This window comes from Crocodylus porosus, unplaced genomic scaffold, assembly GCF_001723895.1.
Source record: "Crocodylus porosus isolate Cpor-Errol unplaced genomic scaffold, CroPor_comp1, whole genome shotgun sequence".
Lineage (NCBI taxonomy): Eukaryota > Metazoa > Chordata > Crocodylia > Crocodylidae > Crocodylus > Crocodylus porosus.
Genome location: NW_017728912.1, coordinates 5708017 through 5733592, shown reverse-complemented (window position 1 = coordinate 5733592; position 25576 = coordinate 5708017). Strand labels below are relative to the sequence as shown.

At 39.5% G+C, this 25576-nt stretch overlaps 1 protein-coding gene across 1 annotated transcript in view; it reads right to left on the bottom strand.

The window, feature by feature from the left end:
* Nucleotides 1–25576, bottom strand: part of SCLT1 (sodium channel and clathrin linker 1) — an 83464-nt gene that overhangs the window by 9819 nt on the left and 48069 nt on the right. Inside the window, exons 13-17 of the mRNA XM_019533980.1 lie at nt 18510–18581; nt 17423–17497; nt 16635–16780; nt 12518–12710; nt 11239–11435 (exon numbers count right to left, since the gene is read on the bottom strand). Coding sequence (XP_019389525.1) covers nt 11239–11435; nt 12518–12710; nt 16635–16780; nt 17423–17497; nt 18510–18581 — 683 coding nt within the window. The remainder of the gene's footprint in view (nt 1–11238; nt 11436–12517; nt 12711–16634; nt 16781–17422; nt 17498–18509; nt 18582–25576) is intronic.

Here is a 25576-nt window from a genome sequence, read left to right as displayed (position 1 = left end):
CAAGTCTGTCTTCTCCTAGGTTGCAGTCCTGTGCTTATTACAGATTTCTCACTCACAATCCTGTGCTTGGTGGGTGTGGATGGTTGTGCCCAACCCAACTCTGCTGCTGAGATCTGGCACTTTTGTCCATTGAACACCGGTTCTTAGGGCTGTACAGCTTGGCTTATGTTCACTTGTGTTAACAAGGCACATCCTGTGTCTTATCCACCACGCCTTGATCTTATTCACAAGAGGGGAGAATCCTTGATTGATAGTGTTTGCCCACTTAAGCACCCTGCGTCATTGATCCTTGGGGTTCTGCCTCACCTTACACCCCATGTTAGGCCAACCAGATCTTACACCCTTGCCAGGCTGTCGGCCATCTAGTGGAAACATGGTATAATTAGCTAGCCACTCAACTGGCCAGACTTGAGCCTATCCTGTCTGTTGCTATGTCTGGGCAAACAAGCTGTCCACGCCTGGGTTCTGCACTGAGCATTCAGGTCCTTTTTTCACTCTCACACTGCCAGAGGGTATCAGTTCCCTTTCTCTGGCCCTGACATAGAGCTACCAGTTCTGTGTCTTCTCAGCCCTGGTGGTTAGGATCTCTACCCCTTTAATCACAGTCCATGGGGCTTTTACTACAATGTCCAGCAGGACTAACCTAGCGGGCTTATAATTCTTCTAATATGCCTACACATATTAATTTTACAGTCAATATGAAGTCCTGGCTTCCCAGAACAAACTCACAATTGGAGCTTGCATTGTTCCCCCGGGCATATAATGTCCCTCTGGGTCCTGCACAGTGTGTTGCTCCCTCTTCTTTGTCAGGGTTTGTGTCCTCTGAGCCGCTACTCAGGTGAGCAGGCTCATCCCTGCTCACTTTGTACCTGCTGGGGCATGTTCTACTTGGGCTCCATGTTCCTGCTGTCATGGTCCCAGGACTCTCTTTTTTTCCTGCTGGCATGGGGCACACTTTTGTGACATCAGCCCTTGCATGCTGGCCTATCTGCATCTGGCATGAGCTGATAAAGTAGGGCAGTGGCGGTGCCTGAGGGTCTCTTGTCCACCCCACCCCACCTCTGACCCTGCAGGTGAGTCCCAGGGCCTGGTGGATTTACAGGCATTCCAACCCCATCCAGGGGACCCAGTGGAGGTGTTTCTTGGGGTCTCGTTGCCCTGGAGCCACCTGCTCAGTGACTCCCTGCTAACACAGTGAGTCAGAAAGAATCTCTGTGGGCTGGATCCAGCTCTTGGTTTGTAGGTTGCCAACCCCTGATTTATGTGATACATTTATATTATATTTTTACAGCTAAGTCAAAGTATGGTTGTAGAAATGCCAATTCCAACTATGACTGAGCTAGGATGGACAACAATGACAGTGAAGACTCAGGGACAGATCCTGTTCCACCTATTAGTAATGTGGATGTAGGCACTTAAGTATAGTCCTATTCTAGCTTGCTCTAGACTGGAAAAATCATTAACATAACTGTTTTCATAATATGACTCCATTTTAGCTGTAAGACTATGCCACAAAAAGTAGTGAGCAGCAGGAGGACCCATCCATATTTTGCATTAACTGGTTTTTAAGTACTTAACACAGGGGTTGGCAACCTAAGGTCTACAAGCTAGATCCAGCCATGGAGGTCTGGCAGTCAGCCACTTGGAGGGGGGAAGGGGCGGAGACTTTAGTGTGCAGAGACAACCAGGTTGTAAGCTCTGGTCCACACTGACAACAGGCTGTCGACCTCTGGCCTAAGAGACAGAATAGGATCTCATCCTTAATGGCCTAGGCCTGAACACTAGATAGCCACTGCAGTATATTTTTGATACCTTGACGACTTGTATTTTTTTGCTAACCTATGCCACCACATCCTCACTGCTCTTATTACCCATGCCAGCTAAATTAAAGCTTCATTTTCCTGCACAGACATACTGCTGGTCCTGGACAAAGCCATAATGTAGATGCCAAATAGACAGCCTGCCTTATATAGAAACTTTCATTTGCACCTCCTTTCTTTCTTTCTTTTTTACCTAAAAAGATACTTTGAGTAAGCATTATTTGGAAACTGACAACACTTTGTTTTCTGTTTGTGACAGCAGATATCTCCTCATAGGAATGTAAACATGGATTTTCTCTATTTTCTGTATAAATTTTATCCCAATCCTGGAAAGACATCAGTATTAAAAGTATAAATATTTGGTATTTTTCTGAGGCTAAAAGTGATCCTTACAATTTAGATATCTAAACATCTTAAATAATACTCTAAATATATATTTTACATATAGAAAGATACTATCGAATAGAAGCTAAAAATACGTAAGATATTACATTTAGTACTGCATTAATGAATATCAACTAAATATTCATTAAATCTTAAACAGCTACTGATGTCTAATTGAAAACACTGCCTTTTAAATAAACAGGTTTTTTTTTTAGAAGTTTTTAAATTATAAAAGACATGGACATAACAATAAGACCTTTTATATAAGATTACTGAATCTGCCACTTATTTCTAAAATCCTAACCGTGTTTGTGAGATCACAACTCAGTGCTGCGGAGATTATAAAATAAACAGAACTTTAGGAACTGTATGAACAAGAGCAGAAAAACTTTTAAAAATCTTCTTTTTATGCAAATACCCTTAGAAAGGATACAAAAATATAATGCAAACTGTAATATAAAAGTCTCTTAATGGAATGTTTCCTGTGTGTGTAAGGTGCTAATACAGCTTTATACAAAACAAATTGCAAAAAAGGCCCTCCATTTACCAAACACTAAAACTATATTGAATCTGGATAATCCAGAATGTGAGCACTTTAGGAAAAAATCTGCATTGTAGTACAAGAGATGGTATTGCACTGGAGCATACAGTAATGCATAATTGTAGTGTCTTTTCTTGTGAACCATATCAAAGACTGTGAAACATTTCTTTGATGTTAAGAAAAAAGCCCTGTTTCTACAGCAGACAGTAAAAAGAGGAACAATCATTATTTTCTTTAGCAAATGGGTCATTAATTTAGAAGATTTATCACATTGGAAGTAAACCTGAATCGAGTGTATACAAAAGCAATATTAGCTTTTCATTATTCATTAATTATTTTATGTCATTCTTAAAGGGCTATCGCTTCAATCTTCCTAATCACAAATCAACATGGCCTTATTTTATGTAGGTAAGGGATGGGGAGATGGGAGACTACTTAGATGGAAACAGAGCAGTCAGAAATTTGAAGACAAGGAGGAAGAAGACTGCAATCTGGCACAAATATTCAAAGGCTAGTAGTAGGATTGAAGAAAATTACAAAGCCAGTTTTACTTGAAGCACTTTGTACCTGATGTAAGGGTGCCATGATAATTGGTATGTTATAGAAAAAGTAGCAGGAACTGAGGTTAGACTGCAGGGGCAGGCAATTATTTCAGGGGGAGGGCCACTTACTGAGTTTTGGCAAGCCATTGAGGGCTGCATGACAGGCAGCCAGGGGGTACCTAACAAGGGTGCCTTGATTTTTTAAAAAAATGAGAACCGCTGGACTAGATGATGTAATAATAATAAACGTATAGAAAGGATAATCTTCCATTAAAAAGGAGGTGGACTTAACAGCTTTTTGTTTCCCCATCCCCCAGGAATACAAACACACATACATATTTAATTTTAGGCTTAATTTAATTTAATACTGACACCACTGTCTTCATAAGACTAATTTGATGAGTAATATTGCACATCCTTGTGTTAGAAGGATTTGGTCCTAAATTTCTGTAATGATGCAAATTGATTTAAATACAGTTTATAGTGATTAGATTGAATATGTTTCTACAGAAGAAGTCACAAATGCTACTGTGTGATTTTGTTAAAAACAATGTTTACCTCGTTACTGTGACACCATTGACATTTTGTTTTAAACCCTTTTTAAAGAATCTTGGGTAATTTATCCTTTAGTACTAGCTGATGGGTTATGGAAAACAAAAGATTATAGTTAGAAGCAATTTTATACAGCATCCTTATTTTCTGTTCTCAAAATAGAATCTTTGTTCATTAGATAATGTGCTTCTCTTGCTTATTCTTCATGTGAATTCGTGACATTTTTTTTAACATTGTGATCATAATGGTAGAAACTGATTTTGTGACATGTCCCAAGCAGCAGGGCAGGATTTAAAAGTAGGACACAAAAAGCAAGATCAGATGACTGATTATGAACAAATGTCTCGTTTTATGCAGCTGTCTCAAGTAACAACATAAAAGAAAAGGGAATTATTGAAAGTAAGTACACCTACCTTTAAATGATAATGATAACGTGAGATGACACTGGGTCTTTAAACTTCCCGTGAATTTGACTAATTGCAATACAATCTATCACACATTGATTCACTGTCCACAAGTACTGAATGGATTTCAAATGCATATTTTTAAAAAAAAGATAAATGAATTTATGCCTATGGTGCACTGAATCAGTGTTCTAATGCTGGTTCTAGACATTAAAATAAAGCAGCTTTTTGCTGACTGCAATCCTAAATTATTATCACTATGCACTAAAATTAAGGAAAACTTCTATCACCTTAGCTCCTACTTTCTACTTTTTTCAGTTCCTTTGCGAAAGTGTTAATTCCTTGCCTATCAAAAGGAATAATCAAAATGACTGTGTGTCGTTTTTTCCTTAAATTGATATTTCAAGGATTGGAAAGGAAAAAAAAGCAGCGTATTATCATAATATATCCATCATCTCTCTGGAGACCTTGGATAAATGTGGTTTATGCTCTCAAGTCACAAGTAAACTGGTGGTCTTCATCTGGATCTGATTTGTACATGTTATGACGCTACTACCTCTTTTATAACTGCAACCTGCAGGGGAACTCAGACAAGACACAACGTCCGTCTACATTTCTGGCTTTTAACCTAATTTTTCTTGCATTCTAAAGTTAAGTACCTTCATCTCCAAGTTACAATTCATAACCACCAAAACATCCACACACATATACATGCTTATAAATGTTTGTGTGTGGTGTGAGCAAAGAAGATGAGATTAAGTTTAAACATTAGGGTTGTGTGAAGCTTCAGTAGCCGATTCAATCTGAAGGAGATTCAGTCTGAGTCGCCGGCCAAATCTCCAAATCTGAATTGAATCGGGAGACCCATTAAAAGGTCTGAATTGAATCGGAAGCCTTCCGAGATTCAGAAGGCTTGCAGTAACCAGAAACTCAGAAGAGGGAGGAGGATGGGGTGACCTTCCATACAGGTAGTCTTTGACTTATGACAGTTCGAGTTATGACAAACAGCACTAACAACCTTTGTAAATTGCGACCCCATTTCCAGGTTCTGACTTCATGATGTGGGGGACAGCTGCTTCCAGGTTGTAAGTCTGTTTTGGTGGATGGAGGGGGAAGGGAAGGGGCATGGGAGGGTGCAGATCAATGCCTCCACAGCGAGGGAGGGATTGAGGCTGGGGCTGAGCCAAGTTGCCAAGCCAGGGCGGGACTCAGGGAGTGGGGCTTCCACCACTACACACCACCACGTGATGCTGGTTTAGGAGCTGCTCTTCTGGTGGCTCCTCTGGCAGATCTCACTGCCGGTCCTGGAAGGCATGGGAGCAGGCGTGTGCCCCCAGATATGTGCAGGGGAGGCTGGGCCGGGCTGCACTCTGGGAGGCTAACCCCAGTCCCCCACCAGTGGGCTGTGCTCTACAGGGTGGGTGGAGCCAGGGCTGTGCTCTGGGAGGCTAGCCCCAGCCTGGAGCACACCCAGCCCTGCCTCTGCGTCCTGCAGGGTGAAGCCGTAGCTTGTCCACAGGCCTATTAAACATGTTCTAAAATACAGACTCATACACAAGTAGGGATGGAAGGGATCTCTGCAGGTCCTATAGTCCAACCCCCTTCCTGAGGCAGAATTATCCCTATTCAAACCATCCTATACAAATCCACTGTCTAACCTCTTAGCAAAACTACACAGTCAACCCTGACACAACACAAGACATAACATCCTAACCTACCACAGGTAAAGCAGCGGGGACCACGGTGACCAACATCCTGCTACTGTAAAGGTGGTTAATATATGTTCAAGAAAGCTAGGTTTTCCTTGTAGTTGCATAAACCTTACTTAATTTTGTACCATAAGCAGTCAGACCATAATATACTGAAAGACTATTATATCAGCTCAGTCCAAGCCCACTGATTTCAAATGGACTTTCCAACTGGTGATCAGTTTTAAAATGTGTTTTACCACATTGGAGTTCTGCCACTATTCTACTTAAGGTTCTTGCTGATTTTGTTACAAAACCACTGAGATGTTTGTCTCAAAATTATTTTACTTTTGATTGAATAACCTGCAATATTTCTTGGTTCTTGACAAGAGATGTTTTGAATGTCTAGAAGATATCTGCACTCAAAATAATTACACTAATATTTTAAAATCAACATATGAAACCTGTTAGTTTATAATACAACAAAGACTTTATTTTGCAGAAATTCTCTCTCATAAACACCATGGCTAATTTGTGCATCAATCACATTCTGTACTATATACCTTTGTAGGGTAGTGCAAAACCTGTAAAATATTTAAGTTGGCTTTCTATTTACCATTGTAGATGATATCTAATTACCAGTATTGTAATGGCACTTGTCAGCTTATCAGAGAACCAATCACAAAGAATATAGATGCAATAACAAAGTTCTTTATGTAAGTTTAAATGACAAACTTGTTTTAGCAAATTACTCCGATTAGTTTCTATTGTTACTGTTTTCAGATCACATCTAAAATAATTCCTTCCACATATTTCATAGAATACCTGATCAGAGAAAGAATGATAAACATAAACTATGAAATCATCTCCAAAAGGTGAAATCGCTTGGTATTAGTATTAAATACACAACATCTGCCAAAATGATATAGGCTTTCCACATGGAGTGTGTGTAGATTTACAGCTTTTAATATGGAAAGAACTGAGTTTTTCCTCTTCTGCTCATCAAGGCAGTCCTGTCTGATGAAATAGCTATTACACCAGTAAATGGGATGTTAAATCTTTGCAGGATATTCCCAGACACTACTATATGGACAGTCCTGATACACAAATAGGACATTTTCAAAACAGGCTATTCATTTTTCATGCAGGTTCAAAGAAAAAACTATTTGTTATGTTTTTTTCAGTTTATTTTGAAAAATAATAAACATCAGCAATTTGATTTCAATTGAAGCTTCTGATCCATTATGGAAATGTTTTAATGTTCTAGTCCTACTCATAATAGCTTTGAGAGAGAAAGGGCACCTATACACATGTTGGACATCTGCTCCGACATGTGATAATCAAATCTACCTAAGCATGTTAATTAATGCACCCCAGCAGCCTCCATGTCATGTCCATTCAGAGTCCCCGTGCTTTAAAATGGCAGTGGGGGCGCTTGAACTAAAGCTTGTCCAATGATTTTTAGTACAAGCACCTCCGCTGACATTTTGAAGTGTGGGATGATGAATAAACATGACACTCTGGGTGCTTTAATTAGAGTGAGTCTCAGAGCTGCTCTAATTAAAGCACCTCCCTCCCTGCCGAAGCATGTGTATAGATGCCCAAAGTGTTTGTTTTCATTGGTCATTTCACTTTCCCTGGGTGTGCCTACACGTGCAATTAATAGTACCTGTATCTGACGGTACTATCCGACAGTGCTGTCTACACTAAATTAGTCTACACTGGCCCAATTTCTGTGCATGTTTAGATGGTGAAGCTTTACTGTGCAGTAAATTAGTCTACTGCACAGTAAAGCACGTGTAGACATGCCCCCTTTCTGCTGTTTTTTTCTCCTTAAACTGAAAGTTTTGTTTGATCATCTCCAACATTAGTTATGACCCCATATGTTGAGCTGTGAAAAATGGTTTCAGCATTTCTTTGTTTTTTGAAAGACAGGATATAGCCTAGATTTAATTGTGTAACCTTACTTTGCTTTGAAACACTACATCCATTGTTCTTCCGTAGTCAAACAGTGACATAAGACGATAAAAAAGCAGCTGCAAGAGTTGACTAATTACATTTAGTCAAAGCTATACTAATCTGTTAATTAATAAAAGCTTGAAAAACAAGATACATAGCTCATAGAAGAGCTGTGAGTTTTGAATTTAGTTTTTTTTCAGAAAGACACTTTATGTAAGAAAATCTGGAAAACTTTCCAAAATGAAGCACAGGCAGATTAAGAAAAGTATATAACAGTTACCCCATGAAAAGTAAAATCAGAATAAAATGATTTGAAACAGCATTCTATCCCCAAGCTATGGCAGGGTAAACACATCTTGAATGGTTTTTAGTAAAGCTGTTGCATAAGCAGCTTTTTTTAACTTCTAAAACTAGATGTGCATTGATATATCAGTCGCATATTGGATTGGCACCAATAACAGGACATTTTTGTGGCCAATGTCACTGATAAGGGACAGGGTGGGGTGCCTGCTTTGGGCACAAGGCCAGGGGACGCACTGGCCTCTTCCCAGTGAGGGGCTGCGCGGGTGGCAGCAGCAGCACTGGGAGGGGTGGCTATGGGGTGGGCTATAGCCATCCCAAAATTCCCCATCAACTGAAGAAATCATATGGCTTTCTAAAACTTTCTAATCACTGTGAGTTATCTAAAGCTATTATAATGTTGATATTATCAAGAAACTTTAAACAGACATACCCCTATATACAACAAAAACCAATAATTACATACATGTTAGTAGGTCTTGCTTCAACCTCTCAGCCTATTTCTTTCTCCTTATGGACAGCTGCAGATACAAATCTTGTTCTAACTTTCATTTCTTTCTTCTTACGTCCCAACATTCCCTTTCCATTGTCTCTTCAAGCTATGGTATTTGGCCACCTTCCTTTTCTGCTGTTTTCCTTTGAAATCTATTACATATGCTGATCCTCCCTCAGTGTACACCCTTTCACTACTCATTGGCCAGTCTTAAATGCTTCCTCTACTCCCAGTTGCCAATTTACAAAAACTCATCCTAAATAGTGAGACGTTAACTTGGCTCTTGTACAATAGAAATAGCCTTACAAGTGACACATTTAATAGTTATTCCAAAGTGGAAATCTTGTAAATTTCACATTTTAATGTTCCCCTTTAACACCTTGTTAAAGGAAAACTGAAGTTTCACAATACCTGAAACACAAACTTTTGTCTATGCTTTACACAGCATTTTCTTACATAAGATATGCCCCAAAATAAAACACATATCTTGTTTCTGGGAGCATAACATAGAAAAAAAAAATTTTCCTCCTGGAAACCCTGAGTGTCACTGTGGAGATACTCAGAGTGACACTCTGGAAAGTCTGAGTGAGGTAGAAGGAACTTCCTGGCATGGCAAGGCAGCAACAAGGCTAGGCCCCCAACTCTTGTAGGGACAGTAGCAGGACTGTTACTTCTTTCGTGTAACTAGCTCTTGATATAAATTCCTGTAAATTATGAAGGGTTGTTTCCACACCACAAGCTTCATCAAAATACAACATACTACATGCAGCTGCTCACTTGCCTTGAGCCAGCTCAGCTGCTGAAGCACAAGCTACAGTGCTCAGCCAAAAGCTACAGCTGTGAGAGGGTTAACGTAGGACTCCACCCTTTCTGGTTGCTGGGGCCAGAAACAAGGAGCACAGCATCTGTTTGCTTCTATTCCTCCCCATTCCAGTGAATAAAAATCAGCTTTTGTCACTGAAGACAAGCCCTTTAATTTTAGAGGAAAAGGTGTATGTTAGTAAGCAAATAAATACAGCATTGTAATTTCATAATTGTCTTCCTAAGGAAGAAATACATTATTACATATTATTATGAATATTTGAATATATCCTGCATTTCAGGAAGTAAAACAAGCTATATAAAGGAATTTTAACTTCCTGTGTTTTGTGTATCCTACCCATTTTCCTAATGTGAAAACTGAATGCATCTTATCCACAATGAAAACATAGCCCAGTATACTTCCTTGTAACTGCTTAGAGAATGGACTGTAATCAGTAACACACAGAAAGTAAAAAGGTGCCATTCAGACTTTCTCCTTGTTTTCTGTATTTTTAAAATCTTAGGAACATGTAAAATGTTCTTGAGAGGTTGGGCGGATAACACCATGTGTTAAAGAACAAGGCCTAGATAAATGCAGAATACGTAATACATCTGTTTGCTGAACTGATAAATCCAGTTGTTAATATTTTCATGTAGCCAAAAAAAGGAGAAACAATATATATAGCAATTAACTTAGTTGCTGGGATAGGTATTTAGAAATTAAGAGTTGCCACTTCTTGTACCTACCTGCAGATAATATAGGCAACTCACTGGGCAAATAGGTCTACTTTCCAAATCCTATTAATAGCAGTATTGGAACTAACAGGGTATAGTCAGTTCTACTATTGCTAACAGTGGAAGTACTAAGATGAGCTGTAAGATTAACCTTCAAAAGTATCTGTCAGAATTAACTTTCTGATTGCCATATGAGTCTGACAGACGTGATTTTGTTTAACAACAAGAACCTTTTCCTCTAAAATTAAAATTATATCTATCCAGAAAAGACAGAAACTGAACTGAATGGATTCAAAAGATGCTTTTATAACCTCATCTTTGAACACCTGGTATCAGAAGACAATACCCATGTGGCCTTTAACAGGCAATGCTTTTCAGAGCTTTCTTAAAATTTAGTGACAACCTGCAACAGAATTTAAGGAGGGTAACTTCAAGAAGTGTAAAATATAGTGGAACCTGGATTTTTCGTATCCAAGTGGTTTATAACTTGCTTAATTAGGGAGTTTGCTGAATTAGGGAGACACTGCTCATCTGTCCTGTGCAGGTCTTTTGTGTGGTACAAAGGCATTCCCTGTTAGTTTGCAAACCCTCATCTTGGCTAGTTGGTTAGGAATCTAGCCCCGAGAAGGAACTGGGTTCTACTGTATAGAAAATTTCATAAACCAGAGCTCAAGTTTCCTAAAACATGACAGTTTACTTGGAAAGAAAAAAAACGTAACAGCTATTCTCTGTAATAAAATGTCAAACGTACACAATAGTGTAGTACCTTAGTTGAGGTAGAAAGCTCTAATTTCTATATTTGCCTGTCTAAATTTGGAACAGTGCAGACACTGAGCGAGAAGTTTCCAAACATTGCTTTTGCAGCATCTTTTGTTGGTCTGCAGAAAATGCAACATTTTCTCTGGACTGGATGTTTTGCTCACTATCCTTTATTTCCACAACATGTACAGTTTCATAATGATGACCAAAACTGAACAGTGCAACTAATTAAAGAAAAACACTAACAAGAATTAACTTACTTCAAGTTACTAATCCTGGTCTCTGTTGTTTCTGTCAGCTTCTTTGTTTCTTCCTTCCAGCGGTTTGTTGCTTTTTGCTGAGCTACCAAAAGACGTCTCAGTTCACCAGTGGAATTTTGGTTAGCATCTTCTAGCTCTTTCAGTTGGGCCTCAAATCCGTGCTCTTTCACTAAATGCTCATGTTCCATTGTGCTTATCTAGAATATGTCCACATAATACAAAATCAATGTGTCCAAATTCTACTTATTCTCTCAAACAGAAATATTTGCCTAAAACCAATTCAAACATGTAGTAGACTTAAAAATAAAGGATAATGGAGCTGTTACTCTGTCTTTATTTAGTTGTGTTCTACAAGTAATTTTATTTTTTCTCCCCTCAAATTTAAAGGTATGACTGCAGTTGAAATAGATATAGCCAAATTAACTTTAAACTACCTAGTTCAGGTACCAGTAACATAACAGCACAGAGGTCAGCTTGGGCAAGCCTAAGTATCTACCCGGGATGGAGGGCAGATTTTGCAGACTATATTGAACCCTGTGCTGCTAGAAGCTGTGTTCTTATCAGTATCTGGACAGCTAGCTTGGACAGATCTACATTTGGGTTGCCATGTGGAAGTACCATTAAAATGTAAGACTCTTGGGGAAAGGCTTACATCTAGGGGTGCACTGATAGAGATTTTGGGGGCTGATACCAATACCCAATATTTAAGGAGGCATATTGGCGATACTGATCTGATTTCCAATACAGTTGCCTCCAGCTGGTGAGTCCGTGTGGTGGAAAGGGAGGGGGAAGAAGGGGCGTAGGGGGGGACAGATCAACGCCCCCCCATGGTGAGAGCGGGGGCAAGAGCTGCTCAGCCAGGGTTGGGTGGGCATGAGATGGGGTGGTGATGGGTTGCTGCATGGTGGAAGGGGGCTTGGGACAGCCCCAACCTGGGCCCATAGGGGGGAGAGGCTGTGACCTGGTCCCCCATCCAACCTGGCCAGGTGGAGAGAAGGGGGTATGGCTTGGTCCTGCAGGGGGGAGCAAAAAGGGAGTGTGGGTTTGCGATTTTGGCAGTGAGAAGGGGTGGCAATACTGCGACTACTCCCCTGCCACCAAATTTCCCAACTTGTGGGGAGCCCTGTAGTTTCACAGGCCACGTTTGGCCCACAGGCCAAAGCTTGAGCACCTCTGCTGTACAGGGATCTCAAACATCTGATTTGGGTTAATGAATTCCATTCTCAGAGTGAGGCAATTATAAATTCAAGTCCATCCATTATTACTTTTTTTATAGTACCTTGAGTTTAGCCTTTTTTTGTGCCTCCATGGCAAATTTCTTCAAGTCCTCTATTTCTTTTCGCAACTGTTCATTTTCTTGCTGTAGTCGTAGCCTTTGTTCACTGACACAACCAGACTTTTCTCTTTCGGAATCCAGAATGCTTTGCAACTTACGAACCATTTCCTGGCAACGAGATATCTCTTCCTCAGTGCTAGAAAAAAACAATCGATTCTCACTTAATCAGAAGGTAAAGTCAGTCTTTATCTTTTTGAGTATCCTTATCTTTTGTCCATGGCTTTCAATTAAGAAATTTATATTTAGAAGGCAGAATTCTCATGTTTAAAATGCATAATGCTTAACACTGACTTACTTGTTAAGACTGGCAAATGTGAATTCTAGTGTGTGAGACTTCATGCTTTGAATATTTTTTCCAACTTCCAGCAGGGTCAATATTCAAGAAAAATAAGGAGGATCAAACTTTAGCATGAATATTTAGTTGAAATTTAAAATGTTCTTTTTTCTCAGTAAAGTGATCACAGAAAATTAACTTTACTCTCTCCATCTCCAATAAACAAGACATGCTTTTGTTAAACAAACTACATTTAAAGATGAGTATTTTTGAGCCATAATATAAAGGATGTTGAACTAAGTCTTGATGCAAGAGTCTTGAGGTAGAAAGTTCAGAAGACCTATTAACTCACTCAGCTCTGAAACTTGGACTTCCGATATATTGTTCCCATTTGCTATATTACAGCTTTACTTTTGCCCTATAACATTCCCTATTATTTTTCCCATGTCACTTATGATTCCTACCACAAACTTGATATCAAATACCAACACAATCCTCACTTTCCGATTTCTACTTCACTCCTGAGTGATCCCATCTTTTTTAGGTGAAGTACTGTCCAGTACTAACCACATTTTTTGCTTTGATAGCACTATAAAATATGGATTTTCTGTGCAGGTTTGATGAAGGCAAACATGTCTGCGGCAAAGGAGCAAGCATAAGGTGATAGTAAAGACTTTCTGCAACGAAACAATTTATATAACGACATATACCAAAAAAGAGCAATCATTCACAGTGTATTAGTCTATCTGTTTCTGGACTTTGAATTACCATGGCAAATTTCCTGGTATACCCTAAATGTTTCTCCTCTCTGCTGACTTATTGAGAACTGGCATAGAGGGTGTAGAGACTTCACCCATTTTGATGTAGGAACTCTGTGAAGGGATTACAAGAGGCATGGCTACAGTGATATACAGGGTCTATCTTGAACCAGGCCACAACTATTCTGAGCCATGTGAGAAGCCCTTTCCCTTTCATATCAGACCTTGTAGTTCACACCAGAGCTATCCACAACATGCAGCCTATTTCTCAAGCAAAGCTTTTCTAGAAATTGATCTGCAGAATATTTGGTTCTTGTCTACGATTATAAACAGTGGGCGTTTATATACATACTCCAGGGAGGGAAAGAAAGAGAAGTTTTAATTAGAGCAGTTCCAAGTGCCGCTCTAACTAAAGCGCCTGGAGCGTCTTGTGTATCAGTGTCCCTGTGCACTTCAAAACGGCAGTGGGGGTGCTTTATCTAAAGCTTGCCAAATTAGCTTTAGCTAAAGCACCCCCCACTGCCATTCTGAAGCACAGGGATGCTGACACACAGGACGTGAAAGGCTGCTGGAGCACAGTAATTGCCATGCTCCAGAAGACTCGATTAATCGAGTCTTCTCCAATATGCTGGAATTACAGTGCATTGGAGCAGCCTCTCTGCTTGTTTATAGGCATGCAGTGAAACCATGTAGGTACAGAAGGGCTAGAAGTCATGATATTGTTGCTGGAAAACACCCTGTGCCCAAAACCTTAATGCCATTTGATAATAAGTGCAGAAAGGGGCAGGCTAGGAAGCAAGGCTAGGAATTTCAGCAGGGCTGGCAGGGTCAAGCTGGCTTGCTGATGGGGACTGAGCAAAACAGTTTGTTGTATAGATGGTTGGCAGGTACAGGCTTGAGATGGATCCAAAGGCTGATGCTACCTATTAGGGGAGAGACAGTAGAAAAGACTAAAAGGGGATGAATTTCATTCTGAATGTAGGTGCACAGTAGTTTCAGTAGAAATATGGCTGAAACATATTTCTAAGTTTGTAACTTGGACAGCTCATACCTTAGAAGAAAGAAAACTCTGAAAATGCTTCATTTGAATGTAATGTTCACTAGATTAGATTTATACAGTCTGTAGCAGTATTTCATTCTTTTAATCCAGAAACAATTGCAGACCTAGCCTAAGGGGTGGAAATATATTAGCATATAAAAAAATACCCAAAACAACACCACTAAAAAAATCAAGTAATCCCCTTACCCAGGGGAAACAGAGCTCCCATTTTAAGTGGTAAAAGATGCATCAAGCTTCTCTGAACATTGCTGTATTTTGCTCTCTGCTATAAAACATCCACTTCTCTTTCAATCGCTTGTGAGCACTTGGGCTTCACAACTCTTTGCTCTAGCTTCAAAAATGGTACTATAGCTAGCAGCCCAATTCTCTCAAGCATGCTTGAAACACCTCTATGTCATGCCTACTCAGATTTAGAGTAAGGGGTATCATAGGCCAGGAGAGAAGAGGAAAATGCTCTTTATCTTGTGACTTTTCATTCTAGCACCTTCCATTCACACAGTCTTCACAAAATACTTGCTTGGAGCCTAACCTTGTCATATGTTTGAAGCAAGTACTATCCAGAACAATAAGCTCACAAAGCTTCTAAGTGCTACTTCTTTCACACCATCTGCAGGAGAACCTTGATGTAAAATATAGGGATTTCAAATTGCTACCTAAGCCACAGCCAAATAAAACATAATGTAGTACTCTGTGGGACGTTCAGACTATCTGACAGGAATGGTTCTAGAATGAAAACTTACCAAAGACAATTTCCTTCTCTTAATCCAGGTAAAAAAAAGATTCAGTCTATTCAGGGAGAATTAAAATGGAACCTACAGATTTCTGAGCGTATCTTGTTCTGTAACACTTTTTACCAAACTCCACATCTACCTTGTCAGGTAGGCAACTCAAAATATTCAGAAAAACTACAGACGGATGACCCTTCAAATAGATTAATAGAGAAAGTCTGAAGGCTTCAGTGAACCTATCCTGTTGCTCTACAAACTATGGGAATACTTCCTTTAGAGGAAAAGTAGATTTTTTTCCTTTGCTACCAGCTCAACTGTTTCAATGCACATCCTGGCTAGGAACTGACTGGAAGTTAGTTCCTACAGCCTACCCTCTGTCTCCTCTTTCCGAAGCAGAAAAGGTCCTATCCTTCAACTCCTTGTCAGAGGCCAGAAGACCTTGAATTTAGTCATTTTGAAGAGAATAGCCTTAAAGCCAATTAATACAGACACACTTCTCCCCTACTGGGGGAAGAAAAAATGGTAGTGAAGCAAGAGACTGTTGAATAAAAGGTGAGTGTACAAGAGAATAAGGTCACAAAGCCATTAGAGGAAAAAATGTACTCATGTTACAGATGAACCTTAGGAAGAAACAACACTTAGCACATCACAAATCTTAAAGTGTCAGAGGGCAGGTCACAGTGCTTTACAGGGAGAACTTCTTTAAGGTAGAGTGCTACCTTAAATAACCCCCTGGTAGAGGTTTTGAGTAGTTGTTCAGGAGAGGAGGAGACAAGGCTGTGAGAAAAATAAAAATCTGGAAAAAAAAATACTCTTCTTCAGTTGTTCAGTACAAAGAACTTACTCTCAGTACTGCAAGTGTAATACCAAAAAGGAACTAGCCTAATTTACTAGACAATAATTCTAGTAAATACAGAATGCAGCAATTCTTCTGCATTTTTTACATAAAGTGATTTTTCCAAACAGATAATACTGCATATTAAGATTATTAGTTACAAAGTTGACTTCATTTTTCTATTTTCTCTGTGTTATAGAACAGTTCTGATCTTGTCTTGAATTCTAAACAATGTTATTCCCGCTTATATTACTACAGTAGTAATGCTGTTACAATTAAACAAGAATAACAATAAGAAGCCTACTACTCTTCTTCCTGCTGCTTAAAAACATTATATGCTATGACACTTGAAGATTAGGTGGAATATTTAGTGAAATCCTAATCTGTAAAACATCTGTTACTCACTTCATTTCCAGATACTTCATTTTGTTTTGTGCTGACTGCAGACTCAGTTGAAGGTCATCTTTTGCACTTTCTGCTCTTAGGCATCTTTGGTGCAGTTCCTCCAGTTTTCTGTAATCATATTCATTTCCTTGGTTTTCACGGTATATCTGTGGACAAGGCTTTCATGTAAATATCTTACTTTAATCACATGAATGGCTATCAGCATACTATTGCTGTCTTTGTTCCATGCAGTTTTAGTAGTTGAAATAATGGGATTTCCATCATTACAACTGCTACTAAGATAATAGTTTTATAGATCTTGTAGTCAGTTAATTTTCTTGATATGTGGTCTTTAGTTTCAACTGCTGCTCCTACTTTTACTCACTGGATTATGTTAAACATTTTTCTCCTACTCCCCAGCTTTTACACTTCTCAAATATTTGTAAACAGGTTTTACTACTGTTTGTCATAACCTGAATGAAGCTAACAGGAACCTAATAAATATGTTAAGCAGCCATTTACTGGTTTAGGAACATCATCTCAGAGCCATTGCTCACAGTTTATTTACTATATCTCTAAAATGGAATATGAAATCCATTTTATTTAATTTTAAATCCAAACCCTGAAATTAAAAAGAAAAATTAAAAATAAAAATCTAAAAAGGGCAAAACACAGGCATCATGGTATACTGTTCACCTTGCTTTAACAGGTATTACTCAGGAGAAAAACAATAGTAAAATATATCATAAGCTAATTTAATAAAACAATAAAAAAAATTTGAAGTGCAAATGTGCAATTTTCTTTCTTACCTTTTCGAGTTCTTCTTCCACTGCTCGCTTCTCTCTAATAGCCCGTTCTGTTTGACTCTGCTTTTCTCCACATTCCTATAGAAAGCCAAGCTATATTTGTAATCCTTATAAATTCACTGGGTACTATCTAATTTATATACTGAATAAGACAGGGGATACTTAAATGCCACTATCTGAAACTACTAGCTAGAGGACAGACTGCAATGTCTTATATACAAACAGACTAACAGAATTTTTTTGGATGCAAAGGTTCTTATAAACTACAGTCTGCGAGTGAGTAGATACGGCACCAAAAGGATCACCTTACAGAAGCAAGAAAACAGATTTGGAAAACCCTGTTGTTCTAGGTATACATTTTTCTATATCAAATTAAGCACTCCAAACCAACTGATTTTCATATAATCAACAAAAGGTAAGCATTAAATCAAGTGCTACCTCTAAATAGTATTTCAAATTCCTTACCCAAACCAATCAGGTGCAAAACTGTCTAAGTTGCAACTGTTTTCTACTGACTATTTTTCCTCTTTGTACCTGAAATCAGTCAGACCCTTTCTGCTGAATCTTTAAAAAATGCCTCTTCATGGAGAGATCAAAACTGAAATATTTCAGTCCATATGAAGACCGACAGTTATAAACAACTGAAAGAGCCCTGTATCAGGGATCCAAAGATTCCTGTTACTTTAAGGGGAAATCGCAGCAGGCAAACTTTGCTGCGTAGGCAGGCAGCTAAGTAGGAAGTTGCTGCACTGCAAGAAGCTGGCTGTGTGAGGCAGATTCCAGGCAGCCTGAAAAGTTATGACACTGTAGAACAAGAATAGGAAGAACTGTAACTTTATGCTAATTTATAAAAAAAAAAATCATTTTTATAATTTAAAATACATTTTCATTTAAAAAACAGAACTGGCATTTCATGGCTGCTGACAACTGACATCTAAATGCCCTACTGAGGGTCTCAAACAACTTGTTCAAGTCTCTCTAGATTTAGATTAGCAATTAGATAACTATAAGAGGGAGCATATTAGAATATAAACAGGAATTCAAACATTTTGATGGTCAGGAATATTTTCAACAATGTCTGGACTTGTACCATTTGGAGAGCAGTAAGTTCTTCTGATAGTCGAGAAATCTGTATATTGTACTGTTTCCTTGCAGCTTCCACCTGCAATTAAAAACATAATAAAAACAAACAAAAAAATTTAACTCGCTCTACATGAACTGCTTTTCTGTCATGTGAAATGCATATGGTACTGGAATTAGGAGTTTTCACCAGTTTCCAGACAGGAACTTTTTGGAAACTATTTAGAAGATATGGCCTACATTTATGAATGGTAGCATGAATAGTAATTAACTTTTGTCAAGGAGACTTTAATAACAAGTTGCCTCTATGAAAGGGAATTGTGACACCAAAATAACCAAATTAGAGTTAAAATCTATTGTTTTTTGGTGATCAGAAACAAAAAAGGCATTTTTTCACTATATGACATTTCTGAATTAAGGAACAGTTCTCGAGTTTTTGGAGGAAAGAAAAAGATTTGGAGAGCATGTAATTGAATTTGAATAAGAAGAATATGTAATGTGGGAGACAGCAGTAACTATGTATGCATTTTTAATAATCTATGAAAACTAGTTATCCAAATAGGTTACATATTATGTGAAGTTTTGTAAAATTATTACTGTTTGCCTATGTTGCTTTAATTCAGTGGGAACTGTTGGAAAAACAAACAAAAGAAACCTACAATAAAGTAGTTTTTTTTTCTTTTAGAAAGTAATTTTGTGAATGATTTATAACAGAGGAGTCAAAGACACTGCCTGTGGCCTGCATCTGGCTCCTGAAGCCACATCATCTGGCCCCCAGTGCTGACCCTGGGTCACAAATTAACTCATGTCACAGATGGTGCATGCTGGACTGGCCCTGGGACCTGCATTACACATGGTATGTGCTCCAGGACCATACTGCATGTAGCTTGAGGCCAGTCCAAGACACCTCCTGCATGTGGATCCTGCTCTGGCTGGTCTGGGACTGCAGCACACACAGCACAAACTTTCGTACCGATGCTGCATGCAGCTTGCATCACAGAGTGGCCTGAGTGTTGTGCGTGGCTTACACCCTGGACCAGACAGAGTGGTCACCAGATCTGGCACTGGGGGGCAGGGGAAGTTTCCATGGGCCTGATCCAGCTCGCAGGCCAGCCCCAAACCGTTCATTTGGCCCATGGACCAATCCCACACCACTCATCAGGGCCACACCTTGGTCTACAAAACTTAGCCAATTTTAAAACTACCTTAAAAGACCGTATGTCAGGCTACAGTTCTAGAGACCAGGTGTGATATTCTGACTTTCTGAAGCCAACTGAAAAACACCTGATTTCAGTTGAGTATGGACTTCACTGTAGCCCCTAAGATCTGGACACAGAAGAACCACTTTTTAGAAGAAAGTGAAAGAATCCCAACAGAAGAGCCAAAAGGAAAGGGCAGTACAGCACTTAACCAGAACACGAGAGAACACAGCAATTCTGGTGTAGTATTTCACTCTAATACTGATGTTGTGAAGTAATATATGATTAAGAAAAATGTTTTCTTTAGGTCTGTCGGGACTAGGCTAAGTGCGGCTTATGCTCTGCAGTTTGATTTAGTGGGTCAGCTGAACCCAGTGAACTAACCTGGCCCTGCTAAGCCGTAGGTATACTCCTACCAAGGAGGAGTAAACCTACTTGGCCCATACTTGCAGGAAGACAGAAAAGCCAAAGCAAATAAAGAGCTGAGGCTGGCAACACAAATTAAAGAGAACAAAAAATCTTTTTTTAAATATGTAGGGAGTAAAAGGAAGGCACTGGGCAACATAGGATCCCTACTGAACAAAAAGGAGCAATTAGTGACAGACAGGGGGGATAAGGTTGAGATATTCATTGAGTTTTTTGCCTCTGTGTTCCTGAAAAGGGGTCAAGAAAAGTCTGCTAATGAGTTCTTAAATGGGCATCACAGGGACACCAGCCCACCAACTGTCAATGCTGACTTGGTGCAGAATCACTTGGATGGACTGGCTGTGTTCAAGTCAGCAGGCCCAGATGAGCTGCATTTGAGAGTACTGAAGGAATTGGCCGGTGTCATAGCAGAATCACTGGCACGGCCTTTTGGAGCACTCGTGGTGCTTGGGTCAGGTCCCGGAGGACTGGAAAAGGGCCAATGTGGTCCCTATTTTCAAGAGGGAGGAAGGAGGATCTGAGTAATTATAGGCCAGTCAGTCTCACCTCCATCCTTGGTAAGGTCTTTGAAATGATTACAAAGGATCATATTTGTGGGAGTCCAGTGAGAAAAATAATGCAGCAGGGAAACCAGCATGGACTCGTAGTAGGTAGATCATGCCTGACCAATCTGGTTTCATTTTATGACAGGGTCACAAAATGCTTAGATGCAGTAGAGGTGGATGTTGTTTTCTTGGATTTTAGCAAGGCCTTTGATACGGTGACTCATCCCATTCTCATAAATATATTAAGAGGCTGTGATATAGATGTTTACATCGTCTGGTGGGTGGCAACTTGGCTTAGCAGTTGCACCCAGAGAGTGGTAGTAGATGGGTTGGTATCGACCTGGAAGGATGTAGGTAGTGGAGTCCCGCAGGGTTCAGTCCTTGGACCTGTAGACTTCAATATCTTCATCAGTGATTTGGATGCGGGTGTGAAGCGTACTCTATCCAAGTTTGTGGATGATACTAAATTGTGGGGTGAAGTGCATGCTCCTGAGGGTAGGGAACGACTGCAGGCAAACCTGGACAGGTTGGAAAAGTGGGCAGTATACAATAGGATGCAATACAACAAGGATAAGTGCAGAGTGCTGCACCTAGGGCAGAAAAATATCCAGCATACCTACTGGCTGGGAAGTGACCCTCTCAGCAGCACAGAAGCGGAAAGGGATCTCGGAGTCCTAGTGGACTCCAAGATGAACATAAGACGTCAGTGCAATGAAACTGTCAGCAAAGCTAACTGCACTTTATCATGCATCAGTAGATGCATGACAAATAGAACCAAGGAGGTGATACTTCCTCTCTGTGCGGCATTGGTCAGACTGCAGTTGGAGTACTGCGTCCAGTTTCAGGTGCTGTACTTCAAGAAGGATGTTGATAGACTTGAGAGGGTCCAGAGGAGGGCCACTCATATGGTTAGGGGCTTACAAGACGAGCTCTATGAGGGGAGACTGAGGGACCTGGATCTCTTCAGCCTTCGCAAGAGAAGGCTGAGAGGTGATCTTGTGGCCACCTACAAATCCATTAGGGGGATGCAGCAAGGGATCGGAGATACTCTGTTCACCAGGGCGCCTCTTGGGGTAACAAGGAACAATCGTCACAAACTGACAGAGAACAGATTTTGGCTAGATATCACGAAAAACTTCTTCGTAGTAAGGGTGGCCAAAATTTGGAACGGGCTTCTAAGGGAGGTGGTGCTCTCCCCTACCCTGGAGGTCTTTTAAGAGAAGGCTGGATAAGCATCTGGCTGGGGTCATCTGACCCCAGCACTCATTCCTGCCAAGGCACGGAGTCGGACTTGATGATGTTGAGGTCCCTTCCGACCCTAGCATCTATGAATAACCTAAGTGAGGCTTCTTCCCTGCAGCCAGAGTAACTGAGCCTAAAGAACTAACCAGTGCTAGCTGAGCCCTAGCTCCTTCCCTCTGACTGGTTTCATGTCTGCTCTTAAAGAACCTTTTCAGCACCAGAGCTTGGCTGCACAATTTAATGGTTGCCAGTCCTTACGCAGCTCTTGTCCTGGTAACTCCTCTGTGGCCTCTATGCCTAATTAACCCTCTGGTTCAGTGTTTGGACTTCTCTTTGACCTTGGTTTACTTCCTGATCTCTGATCTCTAGTTAATCTTCCAGTTTGGTTTCAGACTCTGGGCTTCAGTTTAGAACTTGGGTTGGTCTTGATTGCTCCCAATCCCTAGTTCATCCCAGCAACCCTGCTTGTCCTCACTCCTGCTCTACCCACTAGGCCAATACCCTTGTGAACTGTGACAACATTATCTTCCATATTTCTTTAAACTTCTTGTTTTTCCCCCAAATCTCTAGTTTCTAGTGCTAATAAATCTAGTACATTATTTAATTTTTTTCTTTATCTCCAATTTCTTTAGTAGACAACTCTTCCTCACAACAGTTCTTCAGTTCAGTGACCATTTGTCACTGAAATGCTTTCTTTTCTACAGCATGCATGTGCATACAACACAATTTTCATGGAATAAGCAGCAAGACTAGATGTGTTCATACAGTTTGAAGGGAAAAAAATATAACATTTTTTCAGTATTCATGAAAGCAAACATAAGAAAATACTTTTTAAAATTTTGGGGGGGAAAATGTTGCACAAACAAAAAACCTGACATTTTAATTTAGCTTTTACTTCCAAAGATGCATGCTAATTCACCAAGGTAAAATGTGCCCTAATCCTATATTATGTAAAACGACAAAAAATGTTTTAATATGTATGCAAGACAGCTCTTTAGCTCTGAGCAGTAACTCAGCGTTGCAACCAGATAAGTGCTGATGGTTCTACTGTTTCATTGCTGGGTCTTAAAACTAGCACTTGCCATCTACCTTCTACCTGCATTGCAAATGCCGTATTTCAGATTTCTATGAGGCACAGCAGTTTTTCGTGCCTGCTCCTAGCAGCTAACCAAAAGAGATCAGAGATCACTTTTAGCCCTATTTCTCTAGTTAAAAACTATTCTGAAAGCCTGATGTGTCACTGCAATCTTTGGATACAAGGAAAGTAATAGGGAAAGGAGATTGGGAAGGAGAAAAGAACCTGGCATTCTTGCACAGAGACTTATCCTGAATCAGGGACAGAGACTGAATTGAGACAAAGTTTCAAAGCAATGGATCAGCATATGGACTTTTTGTCATGTCATTGGCAACTTTCAGATTAGATGATTTAAGTCTATTGCCCATCTACAGTAACACATGCATTTCTTAGAGGGAAATCAAGGTTGTGAAGCCTATATTCTCTGATAAACTCTGTTTTAAGGTAACCACATTTGAAATGGGAACAACAGCTGTTGAGCACCCTCAAAGAAAAGGAGTGTCATTACAGATAAAGCAGAATTGGGAAAAATCATTTCCATCTCTTTTCATAGATGATAATAGATATAATTGCTCAACTGCTCACAAATGTCAAGATGTCAAGCATGAGTTAGTCCAAAGACCAGTTAAAATCTAAGATTGTAAAGATTGATTAAAGTCAATCTGCACCTCATTTTACGAGTACATGTTCCAGGATTGTGGCCTTTTGGTTTTAGCCCTTTTCAGTGAAATCTAGTTGTATATAGAGCAAACTTTTAAAGTAATGCCATGGAGATGCAATAACTGGTACAGGAACTTTCATCAGAACTTGTAGCTTACCCCATGCACGCAATAGGCATTCCGCAGGGAACTCAAAATGCCCCATATTCTTAAATTAATCATAGCTCCTTGTGTTGATCTCAGTAAAACAGCAGGTCTGAGGTAGTAACATCCAATAGAATTACTGAAGAGAATCTGACTCCATTTTAAGAGTCCACATACGGGCTTTTTCCTACAACAGTGCCTACGCAGACTTCAACACTTTGGGTCCCTGGGGCATTTGTAAGACTCCTTCATGCGTTATAAGAGCAGTTTTATGCTCTGTCTTTGCCATCTAGACATCCTTGTAGTAGCTGTAGTATTAAAACACTTGCAACAAGACTGTTATCATTGATCATGTACAATCAATTTTTGGGGCTGTAAGAAACACATGGGAAAACATACCTATGTATTATCTTGCAGAACATCTCCATAACATGAAAGAGTTTAGAACAATATTTATGTATTTAAATCAACATAAGCTTTTATCTTGTCAACTTATTAGCATGAACTAGCCCTTTTAACTTTATAACCTCTAACAAACTAGTAACTATCTGCCAAAAATGATGCAATTAATGTTCTGCCCAACATTTATGCAAGACAACAAAATACAGTTTTACTTCAATTAGAAACATTCTAGGCTATTGTTTGGATAATTTTTACATTTGTAAATTCTAAATTTTCTGAAATTAAAATCTGTTTACATGCTGTTTTATGTTTGTCAATGATTACATTTGATTAATTCCTGTCAGTATTTAGAAAGAGAAAAATCAATTGCTGTGGCAAGGATATTTATACTTTACATACTTAGTAAGATTAGGATCAGCACCTTGAACTTCATAAACACACAAGCAAAATGCAGGACCAGAGACCAGCAATCATTTTCATGTCTGAGTTTATTACTTAAAGTATATTACATGCTTTAATAACACATCAGTTCAGGGTTATAAATGCGTCATCAGGGTTCCACACTGGCCAATCTACTTGCAGGATGTGAGCTTTATTAATTTTTTGTTCACTGGTGGAACCATTATGATTAAAGTGAAGAAAATATGAGTATGGTTCCACTAGAAAAAGCAAATATCTTTCATTTATATTATACCACATTCCTGGCATTCATGATACAATATTAGCAGCAGATCATTTACTATTATATATACACATACATCAGACATTTTAAATGGCAAGGGCAGACATGGCAGTTGAAAATGATCCAAGATACTGTGACTTGCCTACTGGCCAATTTTATATTCCATCTGAAGAAACATTCACAATCTTCCTTCAAGTCACTGCCAGACCCATCTTTTAGATAAACACATACCAGCAACACAACTACAGAATGACCTGGAACCACCAAATACTGAACTGAAGAAGAAGGCTAAAACTCTTAATTTTCACTCAGCCATTTGGTGCACTGGAAGTGTGATTCTGTTTAAGTTATGGTGGATAGCAAGAATTATGGCATTGTGTACTTAAAATACTGTATCAGTGCTTTCTGATGTACAATATATATGATATACATGATAAACACTTACGAAACTGTAAATGCTTTTATAGGTCTTGTACACATTTCTTCTAAAATCCTTTAAGTATAACTTATTTAAAGTTTGGACTGAAAACCACTAGTTTCATAGTTTCTAGGATTGGAAGGGACCTGAGCAGATCATCTAGTCTGACCCCCTGCCATGGCAGGAAAGAGTACTGGGGTCAAACGACCCTAGCAAGGTGTACATCTAACCTCCTCTTAAAAACCCCCAGGGTAGGAGCCAGCACCACTTCTCTTGGAAATTGGT